Consider the following 18,234-nt stretch of genomic DNA (forward strand, 5'->3'; position numbering starts at 1 on the left):
TTAACTTGTAGAAAAACAGAAAGTACTGATTAGAGGAGAAACCTCAAAATGGAGCGAGGTAACCAGTGGAGTACCACTTGTTAAATTTGCAGATGACAAAAATAGGAGTGGCAAACACCGTTGCAGCAGCAAAGGACATTCAAAATGATCTAGACAGCATTCAGAACTGGGCAGACACATGGCAAATGACATTAAATAGAGAAATGTGTAAGGTACTGCACGCAGGCAAAAAATGTGCATTACAAATACCGTGTGGGAGATACTAAAATTGAAGAAGGAATCTATGAAGACGACCTAGGAGTTTATGTTGACTCAGAAATGTCTTCATCTAGACAAATGTGGGGAAGCTATAAAAAAGGCCAACAAAATGCTCAGATATATAGTGAAAAGTGTTGAATTCAAATCAAGGGAAGTAATGTTAAAACTTTACAATGCATTAGTAAAACCTCATCTAGAATATTGTGTTCCGTTCTGGTCACCTTGCTACGAAAAGGATATTGCTGCTCTAAAGAGTGCAAAGAACAGCGACCAGAATTATCCCAGGTTTAAAAGGCATGTCATATGCAGACAGGCTAAAAGAAATGAATCTATTAAGTCTTGAACAAAGAAGACTACGCGGCGATCTGATTCAAGCATTCAAAATTCTAAAAGGTATTGACAATGTCGACCCAAAGGACTTTTTCTACCTGAAAAAAGAAACAAGGACCAGGGGTCACAAATGGAGACTAGATGAAAGGGGCATTCAGAACAGAAAACTGGAGGCTATTTTTTTTTTTTTTTTTTTTTTTTTTACAGAGAATTGTGGGAGTCTGGAACTCCCCAGAAGCTGCCCGATGAGACTCTGGGATCAATAAGCTACTAACAACCAAACAAGCAAGATGGTCCGAATGGCCTCCTCTCATTTGTAAATGTTCTTATGTTCTAACTGTTTACACGTAACTTTACAGTCGGTTTCAAAGCTCTTTTTAAAATGTCCACTCCAGTGCGCTGATAGTGTAAGGATTATTGCCCACATTCTCAAACAGGTAACACAGCAATAACAATCCATGATGTGGTATGGATCAGAGCAGCCAGAGTGCTTATAGGTGTTTTTTTTTTTTTTTCTTCTTTAAAATCGCTCTTCCTGCAGTGATTTCGAGGACAGATCTCAAACCCCAGTGCCCTGGAGCGGACATTTTTAAAGGAGCTTTGAAAACTGACTTTAAAGTTATAAGTGTAAAAAGTTGTCAGGGTGTTAATGAAAATAAATTACAGGTACGCTATTTAAAGTTGTAGCAATACGTGGGGATGTATAACGCTCTGTTTTTCTAGTTGCCTGTCACAGACAGATGTAATGTAGGTTATTAGTAAGCGCCAGCACCATCTAGTGCACTGCAGTATATTGGAAACAAATGGAAATTTCATATGAAGTGGCAGATCACTGGATGGCTCTGGTTTTTCTTGAAAGACCCTTTTGCTAATCCCTAGCCTTTGCTACATATATCAATGGCCGGCAAGTAGAACTGAAAAGCAGCTCATGAACTGAGGTGAAAGCACATTTACACAGACAGTATTTGTATTATTGCAAGTAACAACAACTCTGAATAACTGGAATCATCATAAAAAAAGTTGATCCTTTTAGTTCTGTCAGGACCTCAAGGTGCCATCTTATCATAGCGGCGCATGTTCGCATATGTCATCAGAAATCACGTTGGAACCTCACAGGACACCCAGGTCTTAGTCTGAGGTAGTTCTCATGTATACTTAATAAAGGAGTTCTTTCTTCTGCGCAACAAAAATAGTTCAGGACTGAAGCAGTAAAAGGGACAGTTTAAAAAAATAATAATAATAATAATAATAATAATCCTTCCCTAAATGTTCTGTAGCAACATCAGCAAAAGACTCAATAGACTCTAAGAATCCAGTTTCTTGTATATAAAGGGATTCATCACATACACCCGAGCACCTGGGGAAGAATATACAAACACATACATACATGCTTATATTTCTTTTTTTTTTTTTTTTTATTAAAATAGAATTCCTGATACTTTTCTTCCATAGCTAGCCATCTGGTTTCTATTCAATAACATGTGCCCATGATAAAGAGTTTGACAGTGCTTATTATCGTTATATCTTTGCAATCCAAGTATGTTTGATTGCCATAACACACACACACACGTAAACTATTATACATTTACTGGCAGTAAACTTCTTACCACAACTTTGCAAACATTATTTCACACATGGTAAAGGTTTTTTTTTTTTAATTCATACATTACATATACACATGTACTGTACTGTACAGGCCAATTCCAAAAGAGGATATATAAAATCACGATGGCAGTCTGAACAACAAAAATAAGTCTTTTCATACTCATAAGTGGCTATTGGTATATCCAATATATAATAGTAATTAAATCGCAGGCACACACACACGTGCACAGGGATTTTATCCTGGAAAGATCAAAAAAAGATTCATTTTTTCCACCCCCATTGTACAAATCTATATCACTGCTGCTTTTTGTGCAATAAAAAAAAGCCAACAATAAATTTCAGGCACAAGCTTATTTTTTTCTTTTTCTTTACAAACTAGTGATCCAAGGCCCCGGGCTTGCTTGAGGTCAGTGATTAGAAGGTGGTGGGTGCTTACAAAGTCTCAGTAAGGCTAGGGGGACAGTTTTAGTGAAATGTCAAATAGGCTGTATCATCTACTGAGTGAATGAACGGTCCACAAAAGGACTTGCAAGCCAATGTCAAGTCTGATCAGACATTGTGTTTTAAAGCTGCTTTGTAGAGTGATGTATATACTGAATGGTATGGCCCTGTGCTGTAACAGTAACACAACCTTCCTGCTTCAAATGCAGTTTGAACAGCCAATGATATTCCCTGCTACATGCAGAACCACCCTTTTTTTTTTTTTTTGAGGGGGTGAGTACTACTCTCCCCAAGGCAGTGTGTAAACGTCTTGTGCCCTTGACCGAGGCTCATGCCGTTTTTTGGCACTAGAATGTCCCGTCACAATTCTAAATACTTCAGGGCTTCAGTCCCTGTACCATCTAGATAAAAAACCAAACAAAAAAAAAACAAAAACAAAAAAAAACAAAAACTTCCTGCATCCAGAAACAGCCACACGCCATTGCACAAACAGGCAAAAAAAAAAAAAAAAAGTTGCTTCTCTCTTCCAAAAAAAATAAAAAGGAACAGAGGGCATTATGTACATTGAGGTTTACCTCACCACCCCCACCTTCATATACTACACACAGACACAAGAATGAATGTTCTCTTTGGCTGAAGTAAAAACCCACAGCGCCTATGCGTCGCAGTAACGGTAACAAAAAAACCCACAAAAAAATAAGCTATTTCAAGGATTCGTAAGTTACAAATTCTCCCTTCCTATACTTTGTCTTTTTTGAAGAAAAAAAAAAAAAAAACCAACAACATTAATTAAAATGAACAGTGATGAGAACAGGCATCAATAAATAATTGTTCTTAAATAAATGCTGTTCTCTTGGGCTCCTCTGTCTATATCTGTGTCGGTGTGGGGCGAGGTGGTGGCGGCGATGGTCACTCGCTCTTGGAGTTGTGTGTAGCGTCCAGGTTCACGACCTGCAGCTCCGTCAGGTGACTGCTGTTACTCGACTGCTGCCCAATGACCATCTGAAACAGAGCAGAGGAGAGCAGGGATGAGAAGGGCAGTTCTGGATTAATGGCACTCACACTTCTGGGATCGTCGGCACCGTGTGTTCTGAAACACACATTTAACATTACAGGACAGGCAGCTTCATTGTTTTCCCCCCCTCCCCAAGCGTATACCCCAAATTCAACCATGGTGCCTGAGCACGAGTCAGAGGGGAGGTTTGAATTTTTTCCTCCATGCAAAGATATCTGACCTACGTGCAGAAGTATTACAGAACACATCTGAATTGGTGCTAAACCCTAATCAAACCCTCCCTGCTCTTCATTGAGTCTTTAGTGTTAGAATTGGGTAAAAGTGCGATGCGAAGACATGTTTGCAACCAGTTTCTGCAATTAAACTTCCCACAGAACACGAACCTTCTCTCCTGTGTATTTGGATTTTTGGAGGGGGGGGGGGGCATGTGAGTAGTCCAGACGCAATGAACATATCTATGGTTGCTAAGGAATACAAAATAAAAAAAATTAAACATGTCTACTGGCGTCAGAATGTAATGTTGCCGATGCTATACGAGGTACATAGCGCCAAATTTGCACCCCTGATTTAAGTTACTGTATTAGGATATTATTGAAATGTAGGACTTGGAAGTTTAAGTAATTGCTTTATCATTAAAAAAAAACAGGGCTACCGAGTTGTGCATCTGGTAAAGGCACTCTGTGTGGAGTGCAGGATGCGCTCTATAGCCTGGATGTCGCCAGTTCGAGTCCAGGCTATTCCACAGCCAACCTTGAACCGGAGCTCCCAGGGGGCGGCGCACAATTGGCTGAGCGTCGCCCGGGGGGAGGGAGGGTTAGGTTGGCCAGGGTGTTCTCAGCTCACCGCGCACCAGCGACCCCTGTAGTCTGGCTGGGCGCCTGCGGGCTTGCCTGTAAGCTGCCCGAGAGCTGTGTTGTCCTCCGACGCTGTAGCTCTTGGGTGGCTGCATGGTGAGTCCGCAGTGTGAAAAACAGCGGTCGGCTGACGGCACACACTTCGGAGGACAGCGTGTGTTCGTCTTCGCCCTCCCGAGTCAGCGCAGGGGTGGTAGCGGTGAGCTGAGCTTAAATAAATTGGCCATTCCAAATTGGGAGAAAATAATAAAAAAATAATTGGCAACGACTAAATTAATTAATTAATTAATTAAATAAATAAATAAAAGGGAGCCCTTTATTCAGTTATTTTGACGAAACAGTTAAAAAGTCATTGGTTTTATCACAGATATCATTAGTCACATATGACAGGGCTCAGCTGTGCACAACAGCTGCATCACTGTGCAGTGCATGTGTCAGGATCCTGCGTTTACTTTCTCTTTTCTCTGCACCTCCTGCGTACGAATCTGAACTCTTAACTGCACGGCCTGTTGTCTGGAGCCGCTGCACAAAACTACCCAAACTGAGCTAAAGACCATAAAAGTTGGATTGACGGGAAAAGTACACGTTAATTTTGTACAAAACACTGTTGCACAGCAAAATATATTACCTGTGTCTGGACCACAGGGGTAGACAACCTTGAACTTCCCATTCCATTCCATTGCAAGACTTTGTTTCAGCAAGGTCCTTAAATTATTTCATTGCTCTTCAGTAGGTCAATGAAATAACTGAGGAAGTGGTTGGAAAAGCCCTGCAGAGGAGTGGACTGGAACAGACACAGTTGTCCATCTCTGGCCCAGACCGCTGGGTGACAGTTGTTATTTGTTTAGGAAGGAGTAAAGTTTCACTTGTAAAATGAAGATCTTTCCGTACTGGATGTAACTGCACAGCTGAGACGGGTATCTGTACCGTTCCTGGAGGGCCTGTGAGGAACACCTGAGGGACTCCACCTGAACAGCACAGAGACAACAGTTAGTTTCTAATTATTATTTTTATTAAAATAAAAAAAATTTCAAGTAAAAGTATTCAGTTAATGGACAAATGTAGGAGTAACAGATTAAGTACAAAGTTAAGTTAGAGTCACATTATACAGATATATTACACACAAACACAATTCATTATAACCCAGCTTTGTTTGTTTCTGCCTTTATTAGCATCCCTTAATAAAGAGATGCAACACATGGCACCTTTGAAGCAGTCCCCCCCCATATATAGTAGAGGTGGCCAACCCTGGTTCAGGAGAGCCACAATCCTGCAGGTTTTATGGGTATCTTTAAATCATCAATGGTTAAAGACCTGGAAAAAATGTTAGTGTTGACCAATTAAGAAAATATTTGGTTCACCAAGTAATTCAAACCCTGCAGCTCTCCAGGACCAGGGCTGGCCACCTCTATTATGGAAACCATGCACTAGTAGTGTTGGTTTTGTTCTATTTTTTTTTATGCTGTACAGCTCTCTAAAACCAAGTACCCCCTTCCCTTAGCTCTCCGAACGCCTGCTCCTCTTTCCCCTGGTTCTCACCTTGCTCCTGCACCTGCCCGTGAGAGACCTGCATGGCAGAGGGGGCCTGGGAGAATGCATTGAGCACGGCCAGGCTGCCGTCAGACAGAGCGGGCGTGGAGGCATACATCAGTGTGTGGGGGCTGGGGTACATCATGTGACCCGCCATCGTTGTGGGAACGGATGAAGTCACGATCGTGGCTGGGAGACTGACTGAAAACAGAACAAAACAGGCAAACATCAAACACTGCAAAAACAAGAACACTACTCCTTTAAATAATAACAACAATAAAACAAACCTCAGAGACTGTCCTCTTTATTTAATAATAATTATTATTTCAAGTAAAAATGCTTAAATAGCCTCGCAAATATAACCCTTTCTTCCTCACATTTGTGTTTGCAATAGGTATAGATTTAACACTGCTGAGGGAACTGTTGTCAGTTCTATTAGACAAGTCTTTATGTTGCCTACTGAAGATGCCAAAAAAAAGTATTTAACTTGTGGGGTTGGAGGCAGGTCCGGAGTCAAGTTTATGGTGTGTAGGACTTTGTACCGGCAGTGTGTGTGTGTGTGTACAGTTCTGTGTAGGTGTAGGTCTGTGTACACAGTTCTGTGTAGGTGTAAGTGTGTGTAGGTGTGTGAGCACACAGTTCTGTGTAGGTATAAGTGTGCGTGTACAGGTCTGTGTAGGTGTAAGTGTGTGTATATAGGTGTAAGTGTATGTGTGTGTGTGTGTGTGTGTGTGTGTGTAGGTGTGACTCTGTACCTGCAGAGCTGGGGGAGGCCTGCGAGTTCTCAGGCCCGCTGTCAGTGGTGCCGGTGCTGTGCTGTGTCGAGGAGTGGACCTGGATCGCTTGCAGCTGCTGAGTCACTGTGCCCCCTGAAACCCAGAAACAGAAACATGTTTGTTTGACAAAAGAAGAATACAATTAGGGAGAAGGAGGTGATTGATAGTGTGAAAAACCCCCAAAATAAATAACACACACGCCCAAAAGCGCCAAGCAGCTTTCTTTGCTGGTACTACACCTATGGCCAAAAGCTTAGCATCTCCTGGAATTCTAGGGTTGAGACATAACTTAAAATGTAGATCTTTTATTTAATTGTTTGCAGTCCTTTGTCAGACGAGGTCCGACATTGCAATTTTCCCTTTCCGGTCAGATGTCAGATCATCAAAAACACAGGTCTCTAGTTTGGTTTTCTCGTCTTTTTCCGGAGAAAAAACTTCAATGGCCGAGTGAGACCGATAGGAGCCGGAAAAAAAAAGGGGCGGATCTGAGCAATACACATAGCCCCGGCACCACAGAGATAACACGGCCATAAACAAACAAGATAGCTACTTCTGCATCCAGCGCTCAAAGAATATCACGGACATTTGCAGAGCTTTTTGAGATGTTATAGTAATAAAATAATGACTTGGATCACATTATTGAGGAGTTTGGTGATAAAACAAGTGATCAGGAGATGATTTATCAGTATGCACGACTATGAAGAGGTATGTGAAAAATACAGCGAACAAGGGGTGGGGCGGGGCTGAAGATGCAGTACTGAGTGTCCTGTTGATATGCAGTGCCTTTTAAACTGGTTTTACTGTGAAAAATAAAAAAACACTTTTAAAACAGCACGTCTAAAATGTGAAATTAAATTGGACCCGACGCGCCCGAGACGTGCTGAATAAATGGACCGCAAAGGGTTAAAATTATGTAATCAAAGAAATTACAAAATGATATCGCAAGTGTCTACCGGAAGCCATAATAGTAGTACAGTATTTCATGATAGATTTAAAAATGTCACATTTTTTAAATGTCAGTTTTTCGTTCAGTAAATGGAAAACTACAAAGCGGTATGTAATTCAATTTGTTAACGTAACATTATTCAGCAGGTTTCATTCGACTATGAACTTTTGGCCATAGCTGTCTGCCCTTGGTACGGTCTCATTACTTTTTAAAAATATTTCTGCAGCTAAATTTTTGTTTTTTACATTTCTTTCACTCTATTAAGATCTTCTATTTCCAATTTTTCACAAGGGGGCATGTGAAGGGTTTTACACTGTGCACCGACCTGCTAGCGAGACGGACGCTGGGAAGCGGAAGACTGTCTGCTGCCCTTGAGGCCCTGCGATGCCCTGGCCCGGCTGACCCTGGATGGCCAGCGAGTGCGACTGTAGCTGACTGATCGGAATGGTGGGGGTGCCAGGGGGGAGCGGAGTGCCTGTTGGAACAATGACAACAATGAAGAATCTTTTTTTTTTTTTACTCTGTACTTGTACTGTAGACGTTGCTAGCATTTCAACTAAGCCTACGAATCGTTAACCAACACAGACAATGGGGGCCAGAGGATAACTTGATATTTTGTGTGTGTGTGTGTCCTATTTTAAGTAGAGCCTACATAACCCAGTTTAGCTCCTCTTGGATCCAAAATGATAAAAAAGCAAGGAATTCCAACCATCCAGAGACAGAATGTTAATTCCTGGGCTGTTTCTGGCTTGACGGATTCCAGAAGACATAGAACTGGAATGATATCCTTTCAACATCAAGATCCCATCCTATCAGGCTTATGATGTCAGTGCCTCCCATGCAAACCTGGCATCCCGGGGCCAGGACAGCAAAGCAAAGCCACACAAGCCAGCTTGTCAAGTCTGTTTATAGCGTAGTAGTGTTTATTCACCTGCCTCCTACTGAAACCAGAAATTCAGCCACATACTGTATACAAAATAAATGTTTTTACTTTGAAGAACATAGTAAAAAACAACAGTCATGCTCCATCTTGACAGGACTTTATTTAAAAAAAAAAAAAAAAAAAAAAAAAAAATCAGTTTGATTTTTTTTTTGGTTTACTACCCAGATTCTAACCTACACCTCAAGAGGTAAAACCTTTACTTGTTTGTTTAACAGCAGAGCGAACAGTATTGAAAGCTAAAAGCAGCGTTGTCTCAACAATACCTTAATAGGAAGTCAAATCCCCCAAAACTTAACTCTATGTGGGTGTGCTGCCCCCTCTAAAACCACACAAGGGTCTGGGGATGTACCAGTGTACGTGGGGCGCTGTGCCTACCTGACATGAAGGTGAAGCCGCTGGGGAGCTGCATGACCCCCCCGGAGGTGGCCGCCGTTTTGAGCACCGTCCCGTTGGCACTGGTGATGCTGTTGGTGTTGCTGCTGGCAGAGATGGGTGCCAGGTAGTTGGTGATGGGGAAGGAGGCTCCGCTGCTTACCTGCATGGTGGTGGAGGTGGTGGCTGCCGTGGGGTTACAGGTGGAGGTGCCAGGCAAGCTGGTCACCGTGAAGGCAGGCTTTAGGGTGTCCTGTGGGAAAAGGAAGGAGGAGGAGTTATAAAAGGGCAAATAAAACCAGTGCACACACACAGGGTCCTTATGATCTATTTGTAATATCTGTATTTAAAAATAGACTCCTATTGCATAGCAGTTGATCCATTCCTGGTTTTACTACAAGTTTAGTTAGACACACCTGCGCTTGTTACCTATACACTGTGGCTAATCAACCTCGTAGTAAAACCTCAAATGGGTGAAACTGCTATATTCTTATTTCCATCCCTGCAGTGTGTACCCCAGTGCAATCTAAAAAGTCTATCAGTTAGGAGGCTGGGAAAACATATTGGATAAAGAATCAAGGCAGTTAACTTGTTCGCCATCCACCATGAGAAAGAAAGCCAGGCGGACTGACATGATCACAGGTCCACTATTTGAATGAGAACCCAAAACAAAATACTAAAAACAGCGATCAAAACGAATAGGTTTAAATTGCAATATATTTTAAAACAGTTTAAAATCGGTACACAGGAGAATATAAATTCCCATTAGACAGAAGTTGACGAGCAGTGTCCTTTTTTGCAAAACGGAAACAATAAGAAATTTCACCAGCATTTGCCTAACTTTAGATTCTACAGGTTTTAATGTCAATGATGTGTGTTTGAAGTTATAATCAACTAAAAGGGTTCGTCAGCCTGCAGTTCCAGGGTACATACATGAGTGCTTCATTTCAGTTGTTACGGAGAGGAACAGGTGGTCCTGGAGGTAAAAGGTTATTCTATTTGGAGTTAACGTCTCATGACAGCTGCATAAGAACGTACAATGAAGAGGCAAAGGGGGTGGGCTGGGGTACAGGGTGAAAAAATAAGAACCTGAAAGCCCCGAAGGGGATAATAAACACATGACTGAACACCTATTGCAATTGCAAACAACATTGGGGATTACTGATGTGTCAATATTTTTGATGCACCGACACTGTGGATTAGTGATGCACATTCTCATCATAGAGCATGTGAATAATCTCTACAGCATTTAGCACAGTCACAGATGAAACCACACAATTACCCAAGACACAATATACACACACACACAGCACAAGGTGAATAATGTAAAATTAAAAGAGGTCAGACCAAGTTACTGGGGAATAAATGAGCTAAGGCCATGACAACAAAATTACTTTTTTTTTTTTTTTTTTTTTTAAATGTGTATGTATATATGGCTGTCAAACACTGAAAACAAATGAATAACTGATTAAATTACAAATGATTAATCTCGCGATTATTTTTATCTTGGTTTTAACCGCATATATAATCTGCGAGGGAGATTAGGAGGGTCTGGAACCAACTCCCCAGTAATGTTGTTGAAGCTGACACCCTGGGATCCTTCAAGAAGCTGCTTGGTGAGATTCTGGGATCAATAAGCTACTAACAACCAAACAAGCAAGATGGGCTAAATGGCCTCCTCTCGTTTGTAAACTTTCTTATGTTCTTATGTTTTTAGTGTCAACTTACTGAAGAGAAATGTGACTCACAGACACCTCCACTCAAATACATTACCTTTGAGTCCACATGGCTTGGGATGCCAGTCAAGTTCATCCCATAGGGATTCAACTGGACCGAGACAGTGACAGAGGAGCAAAGGAAGGTGTGTTAAACACTGCTTTTCAAACCGGTGCCTGACCCATCTGTGCTAATGGAAAGTACATTATTGATGGTACTACAGGAACCAGCACTGTGCATACTTCACTTTTGGTAAACTACCCCTGCTAAATTAGCATTACTCGAGCATTAGCCCTGGATAGTGAAGAAGGTTGCCCTTGCATTCACAAGGCTAACACCTACGGTCACACAACAAGTGTTGAAACAAATAACACGTAACAAATTATTAGAGAACAGGCTTGGGTAACCGAACCACTGATTTGTTTAGGCAGCCTCTGAGGGTTGAGACATTAAACATATTTTAGCTTTTATGTGTAGGTTTATGCAGGTTTAAAGATTAGTCACACCTGAGCTTAATGGATACAGGTAATAGTAGAACCTAAAAAATGCTTAAACTGCTATTCAAAGTCTTATCTGTATAATGGACACTTTACAATTACCTAAATATTTATGTTGCCTGAATAGGGTAAAAGTCTGAGAATGCTGTACTTCCAGGTCATAAGCTCAATTTACCTGTGTATGACCTACTCTGTTGAATATTGTTTTTAGTACAGTAGACAAGGCAACATGAAGTGTGTCCAGATGTCTGGTACCTTTGAAACTATACAGAGCACGGTTTAGCCGCTGCCCCTTCTGAAAGTTCTCAGCAATACGAGACGCACACTGACAGCACAGACCTGTCCCTCTTTCCCACTGGCTTTCAAACAGCAAGCACAGTATTCTAGAGTTATGCATTCCGATGTACAGTGTACTGCAGAGAGATGATAACAGAATTTATTTATTTTTTTGTTCTGGAACACAGCCATGTTCTTGGGCCACGCAAGGGATCAATAAGCACTTCTAGGATGAGATGCACAAGTCTGTTCCGACTCAGGCCCAGAGACGACAGGACCAGCTCTGCCCAGCCCCAGCGATGCTAAACATCCTCCTAAAAGATCAGGTTAAGCTTGGTTCTAGTAGAAAAAAAGGAAAATTAAGTAGCGCTACACAAACAGTGATACTCAATTACAATCATGTTAAATTATTTACATTCACCAATGATATATGTACTGTACATGCAATACACCTGGTGATTGCCCATTGTACTCGGACGGACAAATATTATTATAATTTAAAATCCTACTGTAGTTTTGTGCACTCCACATAAAAAAAAGCCTTTCATCTATATTTCCATCTTAGGCAAATGAATCGTGTTCAGAGAGGTACTTATGCGATTGACACAACTCTTACAGCTCACGGCTATGCGGTGAGAGGGAGTGGGAGTGAAGCAACAAAAGGAGGGCAAGGATATTCATGCACAGAGTCTTCAACACTCGCATCCCAGCTTAAGCTAAATTAGTACCAGCTCCAAAAGCAGGAGAGGACTGTGCACCAAACAGGCTGTGGCATCACAAAGGCTTTGTCCTGTTTGGACCCAAACCGACACCAAGATTCAGATTTAGTGTCTTTGTCTGTCCAAACTGATACTGCAGTTGCCAGATTACAAGACTTACTGCAATATCCGTTTTAAAGTCAGCAGTTAGTGCATAATTTAGCAGCCCAAGTATTAACCAGTTCTGTCCTTTTTGTGCTTCACACAATTTATTACAGTAGGGTTCATTTTGAATGGGGTAACTATTCATTAAAATCACCTAAAAGTAGTAATTAAATTTCAGCTGGTTTCAGTTTATTTTACCTGAAGATGAAAGCTTGGAAATAAACCATATTAAAAGTCAAGTTTTGAAAGCAAGACATTAATAAACTGTGTGCGGCTGATTTTAAAGTAAGCGTGTTTTGTTTAACATGCTTTGTCTGACGATTTTTGATCACAGACTTTCTGTGGGCAAAAGGTAATAGGTGTGTAAAAGGAAGGTTTGTGAAACCAGCCAGAACTGACTAGAACACTTATTTTATGTTGAAAGGTCCAAATAACAAATAAATCAATTATAATAAATGCTGTTTAGGATTTGTATTTCCTTTCACCGTTTTAACATACAGCCTTCTACATGAGGCAGGCATCTGTTACATAGACGAGGACTGGGAGCTACCACATCCTGTGTCTGAAATCACACATTCAGCCACCTGCCTCGCTTTGTGACCGAGGGCAAATGGTTCAGCTTCCCTACAGTGCGCTTCAGTCCCACCCAGCTGGGAAAAGGGAGCAAGCCATACAGGATATACAGTTATGGGAAGGCTGTGATGGATGTACTGCAATACACAGTAGTTTACTATTATAGTAAATTAAGCTGGGGATGATTTCAATAAGAGTTTCCTGTCTGGCAATGGCTGCTGTCTATGGTAATATTGCTTGACAGGAACAATGTGTTTTTGAATGCTGTCCTGTTCTGATTGCAACTGACTACTACAACATCGGTTTCTGGAAATGTCTGATAGACTACTCTTCAGTACTGTATTTTGCACGTTTCCACAGTGTGCTGGTTTATTAGAATACACTATGTTATACTTCTGACTCTGTTATACTTCTTCTGGCTCTGGACTCTTGACTGGAGGGTTGTGGGTTCAATCCCCAGTGGGGGACACTGCTGTTGTACCCTTGAGCAAGGTACTTTACCTAGATTGCTCCAGTAAAAACCCAACTGTATAAATGGGTAATTGTATGTAAAAATAATGTGAAATAATGTATAATGTGATATCTGTATAATGTGATATCTTGTAACAATTGTAAGTCGCCCTGGATAAGGGCGTCTGCAAATAAATAAATAAATAAATAAATAAATAATAATAATAATAATAATAATAATAATAATAATAATAATAATAATAATAATAATAATAATAATAGATCCCCCTTAGCCCATGAAATCAGTGGACCAGTTTGATGCTAGTGGTTGGATTTGAATCTTTATACAAAAGCAATGATTTGTTAAATTGGTAAGGGTGGGGGTGATACATTTGTTTCATTAATGCATCCCTTTCATTTAACAATTCAGCACCCATTAATACTTTATCAATCAACATGCCTGTCAATGGAAATAGCATAAACTGCATTAAATATGCATTACCATGGTGGGTCCATCCATTCTGTGACAGCACGGGTATTAAATGAAGATTGCTCAGTGCACCAAAAAAAAAAAAAAAAAAAGCCTTGCTGCAGTACTGCCTTGTTTAATACAGCAGCACAAGGTGGCAATGCACACCTAAAACCTTTAAAAGGTGTTAATTAGATCAATTAGAAAAAGGGTGTGACTTACAGGTGACTGACAGGACAGAGCGGATTGTGTGGGTTCTGTGCCAGTCTGTACAAATGCTTTTAACAGCTGAGGGCTCCAGAGTCGGGAAACCCGATAGCTCCAGGGCAGCTGTTAACCTCCTCTATGCCAGCTGGGGAGTTATCAAGGGCCAGGAGGGGGTGGGAGGGGTCATCCAGTGTTCAGAACTCACTGATAAGGTGACCTTATCTCCGTCTCCTTTCTTATTGACTTGACAGTAAAAATATACAAATCAGGGCACAGACTCCTGTTGCTTTGTACTGCGTTAGCATGGTCTGGTCTAGAAGACAGTTCCAAAAAAAAAAAAAAAAAAAAAAAAAAAAAAAAAGTACAGATTTAAATCAAACTTTGATTACAATTTCAGCTTTCAGCATTTTCAGTATAAAGACAATTCTATCTCTCTCATTTCTGTGATGCAATGTGTTGGTGAGGCCCTTGCTTCAATAGAAACACTTCTCGCACACCCACAAGAAGTGGAACAGCAATACAATAAAAGATCTCCTGGTTAGTCGCGATAGTCAACACCAGCTTTCTAACAGGAAATCAAACCCAGAGTCCCATAGCTTTAAAGGGAGTGTTCAGATGCAATGTTCAACTTGATCCAGAAAACAAAAGGCTGAAGATGCAACGGCCTCAGACTCCTTGCTCAGGACTGGGCTGCTGAAAAGAACAGGACGGATGTGAAACTGGCTAACCCACCCCAACTGCACACTGAATACACTCTCCTGACCACAAGAGGGGCAAGCTGTAAGGCACTATATCATGGGTGGCCAAACTTGCTGACCCTACGAGCCACATACCAAAATTTCCGTATGGTCAAGAGCCGCAAGACATGTCCTGTAAAAAAAAAAAAAAACATGAAATGTTTGCGAGCAAGACATTTTAAATACTAGCATTGTTGTGCAGTTCAGTAGTTAGGCTATCTATCTCTTGATGGCAGCAAAATACACAAGACAAGGGATAGAACATTGCCTACACAGGTTCTGTGGAATTTGTATTGTACTGTAGATCTACAGTGTATTAACTTTAAAATGTAACATACTGGTGTTTTCCATTTGAAAGGGATTACAGTACCTGCTCATGACAAGACACAAGATATGTAAATATAATATTAATTTTAGACCTGCAATATGACATTTAAAACATGCATTCTCTAATCTAGCGCCAACACTCCAATTTTATAAAAAGTTCATAGTTTGCCACAAGTGATATTCCATGCTTGCTAAAAAGTTGTTAAATCAGATTCTTTTACTGTACGCCGAAAGCAGCATCTGCCTTGAGTCTGATCCAGGAGGATATTCAGATGAAAATGTGTTGATTTATGTTTCACAATGACGTTTGTTGCTTGCCTTGTATAGGCTACTGTGTAAGCAATTTGCTAGACAAGACACAGGTTTACCATTGTTTTCAGTGAAAACAAACTCTTTTTCCCCCCCATCTGGTTTAAAGCCCCATACGTTAGTTTATTATTTGTGAAGGGTTTGCTCAATGCCATTGTCCCCACAAAATGAACAAACACTTAATTCATAATTATGAAATTTATTTTCAACTGCACATCCGGCTTCGAAATACGCATGCGCCAGTGAGCGGTGTTGAAGGTCAACAAGTGACAAAATATCATTGCAGTGAACATGCAGGCTCAAAGAAAAAGGAGAAAAGAAAGAATAATGAACACAAAGGAATAGAGAACACAACTAAACTTCTTGTGTATATTTTTACTTTCCCTCTCTTCGTTTGTTTATTATTCTTTCTTCAGTTCATTCGAGCTGCAAAGTGTGCGTCCCCCAGCGTTTCACCAGGAGCCACACATGAACTGCATAAGAGCCGCATGTGACTCGTGAGCCACGGTTTGGCCACCTCTGCACTATATTAAAAACGTAACAGAAAAACAAGTATTTCTGAATGAGGTCAATAAAAATGTCCAATATTAAAACACACATTGTTACTGTATGATTTTTGTTTAAAGGCATACATTTATATTGTATGGAAACATTTCTTATTTTTTTATAAAATAGACTACTGTAAGTGGGTAAAACAATGAGTTTTCCCCTGGCGTTTACAGTAGGGTTTGTCTCAGTATTTCTTGCAGATGATAAAGTTTAGTCAGTCAATTAGCATGCTTGTTTTCTTTATTGTCTCCGTCGCTGCTACCCTGATGAAGGTGCAGTGACAGCCCTGGAACAATAGCTTTATGAATTTATAGAACGTTTTGGAACTGAATCAAAAGTTTTGCAAAGCTTCTAAATGTTAACCTTCACAAGCCATTGGAACAATTAAAACACAACACAAATAACAAAAAAATGCCAATTACAACTTGTTCTAGTGGCAATTAAATGAAACTAAATTCAGTTTGTGTTAAACAAAATCTCTTTTTGGGGTTGTGAAAGCTGGAGAATGCACAAGAGAGAAACATCCTTCCTGGGTTACATTAAATCCAAGTCCATGCCTCAGAATCTCAATTAACCAGACAAAGATTTGACCCCCACAAAACCAAGGTTCAGATTCAGCAGGTGCCGCATTGCCCAATTTCTTGCGACTTACTGTAACCATTTAAAATAATACATTTCAAAAAGAGTTACATAGACAAAGAGAACGAGAGGGGATCCCTTTTATTGGACTAACGAATCAAAATTAATCACAAGCTTTCAAGACCTCAAAAGGTCTACTCTTCAGGTGAAAGTAGGAAAGAGATATTAATGTTTCATCTATCAATGAAAAAGGACTGGGTGCAGGGCAGTGCCAATGCTAACTACTTCTTGACTTTTCAATCACATGTAGCAATCCCAACTACAAACATACCGACGCACACAGACACAACAGGTACAGACAATCCTACAGCTGGACCTCCCTTCCCCTCCTCTGTCCATGCCTTAATCTCCCACTTGCTGGCTCCCATCTCCCTGTCTGTCAGCTTGCCAACCATAAGGAATTCACAGCTCTGTTTGCGACGACTAAAAAAGGCAAGGCAGCCCAATATGGAGAGTGGCAGCCAATGGCTGGTTGCTCTTGGAAAAAGGGGACTGCCGTACCCACAATCCCTTGCCTCCCTGGCACTACGATAGCTCTGCTCGCTCTCTCCGGACAGCCAATTTTGGAGTAGCCTTGTGATAAGGGGGCATATGTGAGGAAATTAACTTTCCATTATCTCAGAGGTACTTGCTTGTCAATCCCCAACTACCAGTTACTTAAAATGAGTTCACTTTCCAGTCTGTGTCAACCGTTTGCGCTACAGTGAGCTCAGCAGGTGGACACCTGCAGGGCTGGCCTTTGTTCTCCAGAGGTCAGAAGCTCGCTGACATCCGCTCAAGTTCCCGGGTGAAAAAGAGAAAGCTGGCTTGGTTGTGGGATCGGAGGACGCCCACTGAACCTTCGGGTCTCCTGAGCCATGTGGGGAATTGCAGCAGTGAGGGGAAAAGTGATTGGGCATTCCAAATTGGGTGAAAAATTGGGGGTAAAAAATTATATTTGGACACACAAAAAAAAATTAGCATGTTTGTTTTTTTTAAGCGACTATCAGTTCTTGGAAACTACAGTACATGCTAAAAACACGCACTACATTCAATTATGTTTATAGGTTTCCGTTTCTTCCTCCACTAAATCATGGAGACAGTTGATAAGACAGCTCTAATTTGTTGGATATGAATGGCTTGTCACTATTTACTGTTATGCATCACAGCAAAGTATCAAAAGAGCTTGACAAGCTCAAACGGCTTCCCCTTACAAGGTTAACACATTTATTAAACAAAGTCAGGCTTGAATTGTTTTTTTAAATGGTCGCTTTCTCTCTTGGGTCATGCATGTACTGACATTTCATATTATACTGTACTGTGTCCCCTAATATAAACTATCGACAGTAGGTATGGTGTTCTTTTCTTTGTATGCCTCACCAGATTTTCTCCAAACGTAACGACTGTCAGCATGACCAAATAGCTCGATTTTTATCTCATCATTCCACAAAACCTTTGACCAGAACTCATATCCATCATTCAAATGCCGTTTTGCAAACTATAAGCAATTGTCCTTGTGACGTTTTCCTAAGAGTGGCTTTTTCCTTGGCCTGCGACCATTGAGACCTTCACC

General features: G+C 40.9%; 1 protein-coding gene across 2 annotated transcripts in view; it reads right to left on the minus strand.

Moving 5' to 3' along the window:
• Nucleotides 1–3,394: 3,394 nt before the first annotated feature.
• The window catches only part of srfb (serum response factor b), a 35,013-nt gene continuing 20,173 nt past the window's right edge, over nt 3,395–18,234 (minus strand). The window contains exons 3-8 of one of the 2 annotated variants that reach the window (XM_034017485.3): nt 9,074–9,323; nt 8,081–8,230; nt 6,789–6,902; nt 6,043–6,234; nt 5,370–5,471; nt 3,395–3,636 (exon numbers count right to left, since the gene is read on the minus strand). In XM_034017485.3, coding sequence (XP_033873376.2) covers nt 3,611–3,636; nt 5,370–5,471; nt 6,043–6,234; nt 6,789–6,902; nt 8,081–8,230; nt 9,074–9,323 — 834 coding nt within the window. In that variant the 3' untranslated portion in view covers nt 3,395–3,610. The remainder of the gene's footprint in view (nt 3,637–5,369; nt 5,472–6,042; nt 6,235–6,788; nt 6,903–8,080; nt 8,231–9,073; nt 9,324–18,234) is intronic. The other variant, XM_034017484.3, reaches the window with a different exon arrangement.

This window comes from Acipenser ruthenus, chromosome 6 (assembly GCF_902713425.1).
Source record: "Acipenser ruthenus chromosome 6, fAciRut3.2 maternal haplotype, whole genome shotgun sequence".
Lineage (NCBI taxonomy): Eukaryota > Metazoa > Chordata > Actinopteri > Acipenseriformes > Acipenseridae > Acipenser > Acipenser ruthenus.